Here is a 16,266-nt window from a genome sequence, read left to right as displayed (position 1 = left end):
ACCACTGTTGCCTTCACCCTCCACATCTTCTCTGAGCCCTTGGTACTTCTCCTGCGTCTTGTGTTCCGTTGTGTTCGTTGCTGACATTCGGTATTGCTACTACTGCCCGGCCTCCTTCCTTCAGCTTAGCGTACAGCTGAACTTGGGGTGAAACCCTCATGCACAGTAAGGAGCTTCCTGGTCTTGATGTCAGTGGCTTCCATCGCCGCCTTTGGCCAGCTTATTACCCCAGCAGGGTACCTGATCACAGGCAGGGCGTAGGTGTTGATAGCCTGGATCTTATTCTTACCATTCAGCTGACTCCTAAGGACTTGCCTGACCCTCTGCAGGTACTTGGTGGTTGCAGCTTTCCTAGCGGCCTCTTCATTTGCCTGTGGGATTCGCAGGTACTTTAGCTGTCCTCTGTGTCTGCAATATTGCCTTCTGGCAGTTCTGACTATCTTCCTTCTCTTTGTTATCGTCTGACTGCACTTCTCTAGTCCGAATGACATCCCGATGTTATTGCTGTATACCCCGGTGGTGTGGATCAGTGAATCGATGTCTCGTTCACTCTTGGTATATAGCTTGATGTCATCCATGTAGAGCAGTTGGCTGACAATTGCTCCATCCTGTAGTGGGTATCCATAGCCAGTCTTGTCAATGATCTCACTTAGAACCACAAAAAGTTTTTTTCTGTTCATCTGGATGTAGCGTTTTCAGTGGGAGAAATGTTTCATCACTCATCCAAGTGACTTTTCAGTCTCAGCTGACTGCAGGTTTCCCCAACCTTATAAACAGTGCTTTTGCACAAACTAGCCCACTAAACAATGGACTGTGAGGTCAGTTCCTTGATCATTACTGAGTCACTTGGATGAGTGACCAAACATTTCTCCCACTGAAAACGCTACATCCAGATAAACAGAATCAACTTTTGGGATTCACTTACCTGGATGACTGAGCATGCATCAAGACATCCCATTGAGGAGGTTCAGGCCTATGCAGAACAGTACTGGGGACAGAGCATCTCCTTGGTAGATCCCGCAATTGATGGTGACTTGTGCTGTTTGCTTTAAGTTGGCCTTTAGTGTTGTTTTCAACATCCCCATTGAGTTCATGATGAAGGCTCTTAGGCTCCTGTTGATTTTATACAATTGTAGACATTCCAGTCTCCAGCTGTGGGGCATCGAGTCATAGGCCTTCTTGTAATCAATCCAGGCAGTGCACATGTTGGTCAGCCTAGTCTTGCAGTCTTGGGCAACTGCTCTGTCTACCAGTAGCTGGTGTTTTGCTCCTCTGGTATTCTTGCCAATCCCTTTCTGTGCCCCGCTCATGTATTGAGCCATGTGCCTGCTCATCTTAGCTGCTATGATGCCAGCAGCCATGTGGTAGCGAGGCAGGTTATTGGCTGGTAGTTGGATGGGACTGGTCCCTTCTGGGGAACCTTGGGGATCAGGACTGTCCGTCCTTCAGTGGTTTATTTATGCTGCCAGACACTCATGAAGTGCAGTCAGCTCTTCAGCCAGAAGGCATAAACCATGTCGGGGCCTGGTGCTGACCAGCTCTTCATACTGGAGACCCTTTTTTGAATGTCTGCTACAGTGATGGTTACTGGATCCTGTTCAGGGAGGTTGCTGTGGTCTTCTCTTAGATCCACTAGCTACTGAGCATTGACATTTTGGTTGTGTATTTCTCCCTTATGTTCTTCCAGTATTGCTCCATCTTCAGCCTTGGTGGTGGTGTTCTCACATTGTTCTCCTGCCACTAAGAGTACCTCTTGGCTGGTTCTGAGAGAACAGCTGGTTTATTTTCCTGCCTATCTCCCTGTTATACCATACTTAGGCCTACTTCCTTCCGTGCTACCTTGATCTTGGCCTCTAGTCTTCTTCTCCATGGAGAGTACTGCTCCTTGTAGCTGTTCAACTTATAGCCAAGCATCTCACTGATCACTGCTGAGTGCTCCGATTACCATTAGGACCACTGTTACCTTCACACTCCTCATCGTCTTGAGCTCTTCTGTTAGCCCTTGGTATTTCTCCTGCTTCTTGTGTTCCTTTTTCCTGATGTTGCTCTCATTCTGTATTGTGTCTCCAATTTTGACCTCGGGATTTCCAGGCCATACTCGGCACAGATGTTTCTGTATACTATGCCGGCCACTTGGTTATGGCGTTCCATGTATGCCATGCCTGCTAGGGCTAGCAACTTGCACCCTGCTGTTATGCGCTGGATTGTATCAGGGGCATCTTTACACAGCCTGCACCTGGGGTCTTACCAAGTGTGATAGACCCCAGCCTCTATGGATCTTGTGCTCAGAGCTTGTTACTGTGCTGCCATGATTAGTGCCTCTAAGATGTCTTTCAGTCCAGCTTTGTCCAGCCACTGGTAGGATTTCTGGATGTCAGTCACTTCTTCTATCTGCTGGTGGTACATAACGTGCAGGGACCTGTCTTTCCATGATTGTTCCTCCTCTTGCTCCCATTTCTTAGGTTTCTGCTTCCTGAGGTATTCACTGAGCACACTGGTGGCGGCCATCTTTCTGGTGTACTCGTGTTCGTTGTCTCATCCTGGACTGTGGTAGTAACACTCAGTAGTCCCCGGCTTCCTTTCTTCCACTTAGCGTGCAGTCTCAGGGTGCTGGACTTGGGGTGAAACCCTTCATGCATGGTCAGGGGATTCCTCGTCTTTTATATATATACCCACATAGCAAAATTGGTATGGCCCAGATCTAGCCCACACAATGTGCTTACACATGGCCCACATACCGCCATCAAAGGCATTTTGTGGCCCAGATCAGGTTTGCCAGATGTGGCTCACACATGGACCAGCACAAGGGCAGTTGCAGACACACTGGAGGTCCTGTGCTGGCCCATGTGCTACCTCTGGTAAACCTGATCTGGGCCACCAAAGGGCTGTCAATCTTTGCTGTATGTGGGCCCAGTGTAAGTTGTGTGCAGCCATGGGTCACTTGCAGACACACTGTTCTGGCCCTGTGCTGGCCCAGAACAGTTTCAGCTCTGGTCCCAGATGTCAGCCTAATGTGTACCTTAATCAAGCCATGTAATAACAACATGTGTCGGAACATAACAGTGCAAAAGTAACATGACAAAACTCTGTTCAGACAGTGAATGGACTGATTCTTATATAGCGCTTTTCTACTCTCCCAGATTACTCAAACTGCTCTATACAACATGGCACATTCACCCAATCACACACTTTCTCTAAACTGACTGCTTCCTAACTACATTCATACACATTCACACTCTTGACATGCAGACTGGAGGAGCCAGGGATTGAACCACTAACCTTCCAATCAATAGGTGACCTACTCTACCTCCTGAGCTACAGCCACCAACTGGCTGTAGCTCACAGGGTTTTGAATAATGTGTACACCCACAAACCTGTCAAAGCCACATGTGAAATGTTGGCTACCATAGCAGTATAGTATTGCAACATGGCATTTGGGTCTTCTAACTAAAGTAGGAAAATAGGAACATAAATAGTGCCATCATTGCCGGACCTGGCCCAGATCTGGTTGACATACACCCTGCCATGACATCAGTCAGTCAGAAAAAGTGCCAGCTTGATGCTGGATCCGGGCCAGACCTGTTTTCTATGAGCCTGGGCCACACACAGCAAACCACAATCAGACCAGATGTGGCATGCCATCACATAAACAGTGCCATCTATGCCAGGCCTGGCCCATATCTGGATGATATACCACTTACCACACCAGAAGTCAGCCAGCAGTGCTGGCTTGATACCAGATCCGGGCCAGACCCGTCTGCTATGTGGGTATATATATATATCAGTCAGCTCTTGGCTGACTCATGAAATGAATGGATGGACAAACACATACATAATAAAAGAAACATAAAAGACTCTATGAATGTTCTAAATGAGCTGTCTCACCACTGTATGGCCCCTCTTTGTCCTTCCGGCTCTTTGTTAGGGAGCAGTATGGACGTCGCTCTTTCACTTCCATAATGCTTCTTCTTATGCTGCTGGCAAACATACAGGCATACTGCTGTACAGCTGCGTAGACAGAAAGATGAACAGAAAGAGAGAGAAAGACAGATGAATAAAAAACAAAGAAGAAAAAATGAGTGAGAGAGCGCTAGACAAAGAGTGAAGGGTTGTTGGTCCACCTACAATCACACATAGGGACAAAAAAGGACAGAGGTGCAACAACTAGAGTCATGGTGCCACGACAATAACTTGGTCTTAAACACCAAAAAGACCAAGGAGATTATTGTAGATTTCCGGAAGAGGGGTCATAACAACCATCTGCCTCTCTTCATTGGCAGTGAGGCGGTGGAGAGGGTGAGCAGTTTTAAATTCTTGGGGGTAACTGTGACCGAGGACCTGTCCTGGGGCAACCATATCACCTCAGTTGTACGGAAGGCCCAACAGCGCCTCTACTACCTGAGGAGACTGCGGAGCGCACACATTCCCAGATCTCTGATGTTGAACTTCTACAACTGTGCCATCAGCAGCGTTCTGACGTATGGATTTCTAGTGTGGTTCCCCAGCTGCACCAAGGCCGATCAGCAAACACTCCAGCGGGTGGTGAAAGAAGCTGGCAGAATTATTGGAACAAGTCTGCCAGAGATCAGTAATATCTTCCCCACTCGCTGTCTGAGGAGGGTGCACAGTATCCTGCGGGACCAACATCACCCTGCGCGCCACCTTTTCCATCTGCTGCCCTCAGGGAGAAGGTACAGGTCTATACAGGCCAGAACATCCAGACTGGCCAACAGCCTGTATCCACAGGCTGTGAGGCTCCTGAACTCTCTGCCCCCCTCTCACGGACAATAACCATATCCAACTTCTTAATAGCAATGAACTGGTCTGCATTGGTGCATCATATCTTTATTCTCTTCCCCCTCCTGCCCCCCCCCCCCCTCTTTCTTAAATAGATAACTATCATATCTGATATCATATCTCACAGTACAATAATATTGTATTTTGTCATGTTTCTCAGGTCTTTGTCTGAATTTCTACGAACATTATTGCTAAGGATTGTCTTATTGCATTGGAGTCACACTGGGTTAAATATGTACACTTGGGTTTTAAGGGGTATTTATTATTTTCTTCTTTTTTTTTGGGTTGTATGGAAGCCCCAAACGCAATTTCATTGTTCTTGACAATGACAATAAATAAATAAATACTAAATACTAAATACTAAAGTGGTAATATGTTCCAATGGTGTTGTCCTGCAGTTACTGTTAAAGTTAAACATGACAGTGTAACCTGCCATCGCCAGGTACCAGAATGTGATCTTGACTTCATTACAAAAATCACAACCTGCATTCTCTTTAATTGTGTCCTTATTTGTAACCTGCACAAATCTCTGACACGCAAAAGCAGCAGGCTTAACTGGTGTGCTTACAGATGAAGATATACCAAAAGGCACATTCTGTGAGTCATGCAAAACGTCTGTGTTGACACAAACTCACACACATAAAGACACTGTAAATATGCAAAGTATAGTACAGTATATTGCACAGAAAAAATGATAATCGCATTTATTTCATGATTAGTTACACAAAATATCTGCAGCTGTTTGATTGTTTTTTTTTTATTAAGTTTTCTTTTATTCTTTTGATGTAGTTTTAAAAATTTAGATAAAAAGGAAAAAACACGTAGATTTTTTCATTACAATGGAATTCCCTAAAATACTTTCAGCATAACCCACGTGTATCCAAAGCTCTTCTAACATCTGCTTAATGTCTCTAAAATCAGTACTGAAACCATAAAGTCAAAGTCTGCTCAAAGTCAGCTTTATTGTCAAAAGCCATATGCACAGATCATACACAGGCATTTGAAGTTGCAAAGCTCCCATGGCCCTCAGTGTACACTAAAACAATATAAAGATAAAACGAGGGAAGAGTTGAATGCAGGTCTGGAGTTCCTGTGTGTGAGAGCAAGGAATGAATTCAGCATCCTGACAGGCTGATGGATGAAGCTGTCTCTCAGTCTGCTGGTCTAGAGAGGCTCTTCAGTCTCCTTCCCGAAGAAGCTGTTGGAGGGATGAGTGGAGTCACCTGTAATGCTGAGAGCTTTCTGGATGAGGCGGGTGCAGTAGAAGGTGCTCATAATGGGTGTTGAGGCTCTTGCTCTTCTCAGTCAGCAGAGGAAGTAGAGTCGCTGTTGGGCGTTTCTGACCAGTGATGCTGTGTTTTTTAACCAGGAGAGATCTTCTGAGATGTGCTCACCCAGGAACTTGGTGCTGTTTACCCTCTCCACACCAGCACTGCTGATAGTTAGTGGGGTGTGCAGGGTGTGAGTTCTCCTGAAGTCTATGATGTTCTCCTCCTTCTTCACATTCAGGGACAGGTTGTTGTTGCTGCTGTGACCTACCACAGTTGTTTCGTCTGCAAACTCGATGAAAAGGTTGGAGCTGTGTGATGGTGTGCAGTCGTGGGTCAGCAGAATGAAGAGAAGGGGGCTCAGCACACATCCATGGGCCTCATCAAACTCTGGCTGCAGATAGTGTGGCATTGGAAGAGGAAAACAGGATTCAACAACTCACCTCACGTCTTCTCAGATCCCTTCCAAGCTCTAACAATGTATGCCCTGACACCATAGCAGCTGTATGTAATAAGCATCTTCTCAATGGGAAAAGTGAAAACTCACCTTATGTCATTCTAGTTGAGTCCTTGGCTATGAGTGCTGATGCCATTCCTGATGCATACAGTGATGTGAGATGCGCTTAGTGAGATACTAAGCAGGTGTTACATTTGCAAGCCACAACAGCGTTACGACACCAGACATCCTTGATGTAAACACAGAGTCCCTCTCCACGAGTCTTACCCCCTTAGACAAGACCTCTGTCGCTGACCTCTGCCAAAAGCATGTTAGCCAGTCAAGTTGAATGGCACTGTCGGGAATGTTATTGTTAAGCCAAGTTTCTACAAAGATGAAGACACAGCGCTCACTTCAGAGTGGACTGAAGTAAGCATACACGATCCAGCTTGTTGTCCAGGGAGCGCACGTTGGACAGTACAATGGTGGGAATAACAGGTTTGTGTGGTTTAGCTGCTAGCCTACTCCAGACGGCTCTGTGCTTACCCCTCTTCCTCCCATGCACACCACCTGAGACGTTTCCACTGTGGGCAAGATCTAGCAGGGGGGGTTGCTGATGGTAGATGCCCCTGAAGCAGTCCACAGTTCCTCTGTGTAATTTGTAGCTCTTCCATGTGTGAAAAGTTTGTGGATTTGCTTCTGTTGATTTTGAGCAGGAGCTCATGACTGTATGAGCCCAAAAAGCTAAGTTTGTTCATCTGGGTGCAGCGCTTTAAGGACAGAACAGAATCAACTTTTTGGGATGTCCTTACCTGGATGATTGGGCAGGCATCAAGACTGTTCTGGAAAAGCTTGAGTAACACAACACCCATGGCACTAAACTAGCCTCAAAACTTTGTCATTCAAACAGGTCTATTGTGTATTTCCATGGTGGCAGTGAGGTTTGACAAAGTCCACATATGGTGATAGTGTCATAAATCAGAAGACCAACACATCTAATATAATGCTACCCAGTCTGTTCCAAGCTAATGACAAGCTGTCCTGAAAAAAAAAAAGAATAAATAATAATAACAATAACATTTATTTGCATAGCACAGAGTTACAAAGTGCTTCACAGTTTGAATAAAAGTTAAATTCGACACCTCACTGCATCTCTTGACTTCACTGAGTTGACCCACACGACAAAGCTAGCTACCAGGTATGAGCGAAACTAAGAGAGAACACTAAGCATTTGCTAGAGGTCTCTCTCTCCTGGTTAGGAGCCATGGATCTGGTGGATGTAACAACATGCAGGGAGTTTACAGATATAGCAAGAGGAATTTAAATAACCTAGCAATGTTTAAACATTCTGTAGCAGTACGGTTAGAGGGAAAATAAATATGTAAATTAAAGTCACCTTATAAATAATATTGTCAAATTTCACAACAACAGATGAGAGCAGATTAGAGAATTTATTCAAGAAATCACTGAAGGGTTTGGGAGGTTGCTAGATATTACAACACACTGTATATTCACACAAATATTTGTAGGACAGTTATTCAGAGGAAAAAAAATGAGCAAGAGTAAGTTTAAGGCAGGGGTGTCAGTCATGCCCCCCGATACAATTATATCCGGCCCGCGAGATAATATCATGTGTCAGTTATTAATGGCCCGTCGGTACGTTGGAGCTGAATCGTCAGACCTGCTGAGAATCCACGCAGGCAGGGCTGGGACTTTATTTTGATGGCCACACCATACAGCCAATCACATGCAAAGACAGACATAGATACCATTATGTGAAAGACGGAAGTGGGCAGACATCTCCAGACAGCAAGGGTAGTGGTACAGGCCGGTTATACAGAGAGATGGGGAGCTGGATTTAAATGCAAGCTTGTCAGGAAAAAGTGAAGATATCAGCGAAAACGTAAAATGTGCAGCATCTGGCTGCAATGATACTGGAGACTGCAAAGCCGAGTGCAGAATTTATCGAATTAGGAGCTCTCTAAAGCATCCATTTCTATTTTCATCCATTTTTCATTGTGGAGAACAAAAGGTTTCAAATTTGTCCAGGACCTTAAACCTCATGTGTGTTTTCTTAATCATGTAGAAAAACTGTTAAACATGTAACTTCTTTACACTGACAGAAAGGGGAGTTTCTCTTGTCCGGCCCACTTAAGATCAAAGTATAAGTATGTGGCTCGCAAAGTAAAATGAGTTTGACACCACTAGTTTAGTTATCTTATTAAAATTTAAAATTTGTAATTAGATGTTTCTGGGCATTTCTCCAGTGGTCACCGAAGCCATGTCAGAAACGTCACGTCACTCTGGAGAAGATGACCAGGTGAGAACTCAACCAGTCATTCAGGTGCTTGAGCTTTCAAAAGCATGGTGCCACTGGGCCCAGCTTCAGTTTTTGGATACCATCCTGTAGCAGTGATTATGCTTGTAGGCAATGTCCACACCTGTCTCAGTCCAGTTCTTGATGCTTGGAAATGAGGCGATAATTTTGCATGTCCATCTCCTGCTTTATGAGTATCAACAATTACTTTTCTCAGGTCTAAATTGGTTTCTTTAATTTTTGGTGTTTTTAAGTGGCATCTCCAACCGTTGCTGAAGTTTTTATATTGTGCGTAAATTAGAAGATAAGCCTCAGTTTCAACTTGATTTTACTACCATCTCCTCACAACAGTGATAAGAAGAATAAACTGGGCCAACATGGCATGTTTGTTAATACAGAGACACACATGTTACTGTGATCTCTGGTCTCCCACTCAGACACACAGGTCTCCCAGTGTCCAGCATTCAGAGGCTACCTGAGGACTCATGTGAGAGAAAACCTGCTCACATAGACATGTAGAGCCAAACACTGTCAATAAGGCCTCTGCAATGTTCTGAAGACAGTTAAACCTGTCAGGTAGTGATGTCCAGCAGGTGAACATGCAGCTCCATGAACACACACAGCTGTGGATTCCAGCTGCATCGATGTTGCATTAACTGGCATTAACTCAGCCAGTTAATGTGAGACAAAACCAGCTGCTCATTAAAGCTTTATGGTTTGATCAGAAAAGAAAACTTTGGTCCAAACACCTGAAAGTCCCAAAATGCATTGTGCCTCGAGTCTACGGATGTATCCATGTATCTCTTTGGTGCTGATGCTGTGCTGAGCGAACAGCTGCTGAAGCTTTTGAAGTGTCTGAATGTGGAAAGCTAACAACGTCCCTCTGACCAGTAGGTAAGTTATTTTTAGCCAATTACAAGTTGAATCTGGTAGTTGGGGTTGTTAGCTAAGATACCGTCATTAATAAAGAACCAGCAGAACTAATGTGTCTGTGCGAGCTGATTTGCAATGTGCACCGCTGGAGTGGCCATTTATTTTTTAATGCACCTTCTCAGATTAACTCACTGCGTGTGGTGTCCAGGGCTGGACTGGGACAAAAAATCGGCCCGGGCATTTTGACTAGAGACCGGCCCCCAGGTATTAAAGCCATAAAGCCTTTGAATGAAAACAGATGCTGTGGTGACAGTGATGTACAGTCTTGTTGGTATATGTATGATTTCTATACATTTTACATCAGATAAAAACTTTGGTTGTAAGATTCAGATAATTATTTATTAAAAGTGAGACATTTTAAATGAGAATAAGAAAGAAAAGTATTTCTTTGTGCCCCCCTCTCCCTGTTAATGCCTACCTGCCCCCCTGGCAACACTTTGCTAGACCCGCCCCTGCACAGTTACCAGCTGTCAGCTACTTAGAAAAGGATCCTGGTGTTATTTGTCTCTCAGAAACAGTTCATAACTTCAACTCATTCATGTCACCTAAAAGGTAAACCTGTTTCTCCATCACCTGTTCAGCTCTGATGGTTCAGTAAGGACATCTCCTGGTTTCATCTTCATGTTTCCCTCTCACCACATATCCAAACCAACATCATGACCAGCAGCTTTACAGCTGTGGCTCCAGCAAACATCAGCTGATACTAGAAATTAATATTAAATAAATTCTAACAACAGCTGATCAAGCTTAAACGTGCTGCTGTTGTTTAGCGCGACATCGCTGGTTTCCTCTTTCTGGCACAAAGTGGGCGATAAACAAACAAGAGAGACGATCAGCTGATCATTGATCAGTTTCATGATTGAAGTAGAAACAGGAGAGAAGAAGAGTCAGCTGTGCAGCAAACACACAGAATGACTCCAGCTTTGTGTCTTTTTTCATTGTAGCTGAAGTCCGGGACAAACTGCTTCTCCTCTCAGCTCAATACGAAACGTGTAATATTTTCTCTGAATGCGAGACTATTCCGTCTTTTTACGGGACGGTTGGAAACTCTACTAACTAACCTTATGAATAAAATAAAGTTCACTATCAGTAACATCATAGCACCCGCCCAGCTGTATAGAAACTCCGTCATGCTAGCTAGTAGCAGTACGAGTTATTGTAACTGACTGTAAAAAGTCAGCACAACGAAAATAAACTCCACCTAAACTTGGTTCATATCTGACCCAGATAGACTGCAGGTCATAACTTCTTACCTGATGTTCAGTTCACCTGACACTCGGACCGGCGGCCGCCACGGGTCTCTCCTCCTCCTGCCTCCCCTTTCTCTCATCCACCTGCTGGCCTCCACCACTTGCTAATGTTACTGAATCTGTGGAAGCTACGCCATAGCCACCACCAAACAACTGAGTTATTTTTATACACCGGCCAGCATCTGGCCAATCCACCCCCTTTATTGTTTATACTGTTACAAAAAAAAAAAATCATCAGCACATAAAAATGAAAAATCCCCATCGGGCATACCGGGCAAATGCCAGTCCAGCTATGGTCGTGCTATCAGTTTAATTAACCCTTCGCGTGCAAACTGTGGCACGCGTGCCAAGGGTTGCCGACCCCTGCACTAGATGCTTCTGGTAGCCATCAGCAAGTTTCTTGCATAGTTCTGTCTGGTATTTAACCAATCCTCTGGGCAGAATTAATAAAGTTTATTTAAATTGGTTGGTTTCCTGGCATAGACCCAGCTTTAAAGTGCACTCTCCATTCCAGAAGTTTACCCTATTCCAGAAGTTTACCCTACTCAATCATTATAAAACCAGTTTTGATATGTGCTTGGGATCTTTTGGAGTAGCAGATTCACATCTGCATGCTTTTACCATCTGTCTGCAAGGTCTAGTGAGTGCAAACAGCAAGCTCCCCACGCAAATCGCTTGTTTAACCGACATTAGCCGGAGTACTGTCCCTGAAGTTGGCCTCCATTTTTGTTGACGGCTGCAAAATTGCTTCCTCCTTGGGCTGCCCTTCATTCCTCAGGCTTCAAATGTGTCTTTTAATCTTTGCATAAGAATTCAAGAATCTGCAAGGTAAGTGCAGTTTAAATAGTCTCTTGCTGTCATGTCCAGGATGTGATTTTGGATTAGAAACAAAAAAGTTCTGAAATCTTCTGATGTAAATTTATGCGTTTTTTTAGTGATTTTGTTTGACCTTGGCATTTCCAGCCAATCGGTTAGTCATTTAGCACTGCAGTGATCATCTTAAGTAAGCTTTGAATATTTTCTATCACAAACCCTTCCCTAAACCCAGACACCACATAATTTAGCTCAGTACTTGCATCTGTCGTATTATTTAAATATAAACGGGTCCACTGCAATGACTCATAAACAGCGCTTTATTTGGCCATTCGTACTCTGTTCAACATAACACTCCATTTGTGTTCACAACCACCCGTCTCGCCCCCTAGCTGCTGTCATACCTAACCACACTGACTGGCTCTGTTAACATCCTACTGTGCAATGCAATTACACCACATCTCCCCTTTCTAGAGTCAATGGGTAGACTACCATTGACTCAACAGATCTTAGAGGGTTATTCTGCCTCTGTGGCTGGTTTGTTCCTATTCACACCTGTAAGAAGTATCATATGATGAAAACCTTAACTCTAACTATGCTGTTTAATAAAACAAATTTCTTCTAGTCTACCTCGTGCCATATCTGGCATTTCACAACTTCTGAACATATATATTTGAATATGACAAACTTTACTTTACTGTTACCCCTTACTGTGTAAAGAATACTGTGAAAGAGGGGTATTCTTATCTAAACCTGTCCTTTCATGTGACCAGTCACAAGTCCACTCTCACAACTACTCTCCCGGACCTGGTTCTGGGTATAGATGGAAGTTTTAAAGAACTTGTCTCTGGAATGTCCTTAGGGCACTGCTCCGCGGCTCTTGCAGATTCCGGCTCCCCACTATCATTCACAGTTTGGACTGGGATGCATTTCATGGGAACAAGGTGCCGCTTGATTGTCCCGCGAGATCCATCTGTGATATATGATCTTGGCCTGGTGTGGTTGCCAATATCAGCATCACTGGCTCTCTGGTCTGTGATTCACACTTCTTGCCCCTGAGTGAGCCTGTTGAGGCTTTGTGGGCGATGACGTAGGTTGTATGACTGTGCCTCTTTAGTCCTCCTCTCCTTCTCCCTCCGGGCGACAACCACACCGTCAGGAAGTGCAGGGTCAAGCAGAGATGACAGTGTTGGCACTGTGGTGCAAAGTCATCTGTCCATCAAGAGTTGGGCTGGAGTGTAGCCTTTCTGCAGTGGGGTGGCTCTCTAAGCGAGTAGAGCCAAGTGTGGATAGGTAGCTTATCAGTCTTAACTGCTCGTTCGGCTTCACCATTGCATTGGCAGTATGTCAGGCTTGTCATGATATCGCTAAAGCCATACAATTTTGCAAATGTCTCAAAAGCTTCTCCCGAAAACTGTGGCCCATTATCTGTTACCAGCTGCTCGTGGATCCAATGACATGCAAAAATTCCTTTGAGATAATGTGAGAGTGGTGTGTGAGACGGGCAATCTCCACAAATCTTGAGGCATAATCCACAACAAGAAGGTAGGTTTTCCCTTTTAGCATAAACCATGCCATGGCCGCCCTGGATACTGTGATGTATCAGTGGTTCGGTGCGGTTTTGTGTCCCACCTCCTGAAGTTTTTCTTAGAAAGTAAGTCTCTTAGAAGTTTGTCTCTCTCTGTGAGCTATGGGATAAACTTTCCAAGCTGGTTAACCATTCCCAGTAAGTTCCTTAACTCACTCACGCTTTGTGGCTCCTTCATCTCCCTCAAACCCCTGGGTCTTGCTTGGGTCAGGGCTGATACCACTGGCTGACAGAACATGCCCCAAAAATGTCACCCACTGTTTTGCGATGTCACACTTGTCAATGTTCAGGGGGATGCCAGCTTTGGATCCTACCCAGTATAGAGTGTAGGTGAGAGTCATGCTCCTCTTGTGTTCTGCCCCAGACCAGCACGTCATCCATGTGGCAAACCACCACTTCTATACCATCTGTGACCTCTGTGACCATCCTGTTCTGGAAATGCTCTGGTGCAGAAGCAATCCCGAAAGGCAGTCTCTTGAAGTAAAAACGACCGAACGGTGTGATGAAAGTGGTGTATTTGGCTGAATTTTCCATCAGAGGTATTTACCAGAACCCCATGTTAGCGTCCAGCTTGCTGAATATGCTGGCTTCAGCCAATCTGCCCAATGTTCATTAAGGCTTTGGATAGCAAGTTTTGAGCGGTGTACAGGTGTCTGATGACAAAGACATCCTCTAATATTTCTTTTTCTCCCTTCCTAGTGCAAGCTCGCTGACAACAATGAAGTCCAAATGACTCCTCCCAGGTCCCAGCAGAGCCTTGGTTGGTTTTTGGAGACTGGGAGGATGATTGGGCCTGAAGAGTTCCTTAAACACTTTAAGGGGTAGGACTGTCACATCAGCACCTGTGTCAGTTTTAAATGGCACGTTCTTGTTACTTATGCTTAAGATGACCATCTACGGTTCTCCCTCGCACTTAACGCTACCTGTGAACAAACCATTTTTGTCCTCTTCAACTTTTATGCACGGTTTTGGGTGCCCTGCATACGCGCCTGTAATGTCCTTTTTTCCCCACATGCGTGGCATTTTACATCAATTGCTCGACAATCTTGCTTTGAATGGGATGGAGCGCAGAGACATTTATGACACATTGGGTTCTTCCCGGAACGGAGGTTTAACAGTATTGTGCAATGTAGAAGTGCGAGTGCTTCCTTCAGCGGATTCAATAATAAAAGTGTAGTAAGCAGATTTAGTATAATAAATAGCTTCTTTATAATGTTGTATATGACTAGTAAGTCCTGTTTTCCTGAAGAGACATTCCAGGCGGCATCCAGGAGCTTTAAGTTTGTAAAGTTCAGATGAATACCATGGGGCAGAGTGAGAGAAAGAAACGGTTCGAGTTTTCTGGGGAGCCAAGGAATCTAAGAGGTCGTCTATGGAAGCTGAGACATCAGTGGTAGGTAAATTACTCTGCAGGATCAAATCTGGGTCAAGCTGCATGCGTTCTGACAACCGTTTGTCCGTGAGAGCAACAACAAGCATGTCACGTATCAGTTCATCATGTAGCACTCCATAGTTGCAGTGTTCCGCTAGTGCATACAGTGCAGTCACAAAAGCATCCACTGTCTCGTTTTCTCCCTGTCCACACATGTTGAATTTGGCACGTTCGTAAATCCCATTTTTCGTCACGATGAAAAAAGCCTGGAATCGATCACGTACCCCCAGATATGTTGTCCTTTGCTCGACCGTCAAACTTAGACCGTGAAGCACATCGTCCGCATCGTCTCCCATGCAGTAAATCAACGTGTTGACTTGGTGCTCCTCCGAACTCACATTCAAATTACTGGCAAAGTGGAATCTTTGGAAACTCCGTATATATTTGGACTACTCTTGCGGCTTTGAAAAGTCGATGGGCTCCAGTGGTTGGATGCTGAATGTCGTGCTTGATCCGGCCCGCTTACTGTGCAGTTTCATCCGACATGTTCTCCCCCTTTTTTTTCTTCTTTTTTTCCCGCAAGCTCCAAAAGATACAGGTTCATTCAGTCGAGGTCGTACGGATCAGTAAAGGACTGACACCATGTTGTGTTGCTTAATTATACACGGGTCCACTGCAATGATTCATAAACAACTCTTTATTCGGCCATTCTTAGCCTGTTCAACACAACATTCCATTTGTGTTCACAACCACCCGTCTCGCCCCCTAGCTGCCGTCAAACCTAACTACACTGACTGGCTCTGTTAACATCCTACTGTGCAATGCAATTACACCACAGCATAAATCGGCCAGTCTGTGCTACCAAGCTTGCATTCTCAGCCCAACGCCTCTGCCCGATCATTCCAGCCGCTCCCCATCGACCCATTCAGGTCGATCATTCTGTGCAGTAAGTTCATGTTCATCTACAGATAAGTCTGCAGCAATTTTAGTGAAATGAGCCCTCTGCAGCTTCCTTACCATAAGCCATATCACTCCACAAAACACACACATGTTCACTTGATTATTCAATCCTGGCTTTAGAGTGCCATTTCTGCCTATGTCAATCTTTCAGCCTTGTTGCAGGCTCTCACACTCAACTATTTTGCTTAAACTACACTAGCTTATCAGCCTAGTCGCAGTCAGTCTCAATACACCATTACTCTAGTCCAATCATTTTCTTGCCCACCCTTTTTCAGCCAGTCAGCCTCCACTTTGAGTGGTTTAAATTGGTGCTCTCCGTCATTCTCCCTTTCAGGATCTCATTCGTGCAACCCACCTCCTCCTCATCCCCACCTCTCACACACCTCAGCCAGAGCTCCATACAAACTTCAGTCTTCATCTTCGCTAACACCAGTGTTTAGACTTCGGGGGGTCCTATCACCACTGGGACTCCATTCTGGCAGAATTGTTCATTGGAGCTATTAATACATTCATTTCTCTGTCACTAAATTGT

General features: G+C 44.8%; 1 protein-coding gene across 1 annotated transcript in view; it reads right to left on the bottom strand.

The window, feature by feature from the left end:
• The window catches only part of LOC308395955 (teneurin-3-like), a gene marked incomplete at its 3' end in the record, with an annotated part of 636,927 nt that overhangs the window by 12,770 nt on the left and 607,891 nt on the right, over positions 1-16,266 (bottom strand). The window contains exon 7 of the mRNA XM_080881015.1: positions 3,886-4,008. Coding sequence (XP_080737141.1) covers positions 3,886-4,008 — 123 coding nt within the window. The remainder of the gene's footprint in view (positions 1-3,885; positions 4,009-16,266) is intronic.

This window comes from Rhamphochromis sp. 'chilingali', assembly GCF_963969265.1.
Source record: "Rhamphochromis sp. 'chilingali' genome assembly, chromosome: 4".
In the NCBI taxonomy this organism is placed as follows: Eukaryota; Metazoa; Chordata; class Actinopteri; order Cichliformes; family Cichlidae; genus Rhamphochromis; species Rhamphochromis sp. 'chilingali'.
This window is presented reverse-complemented; position numbering and strand designations above follow the sequence as displayed.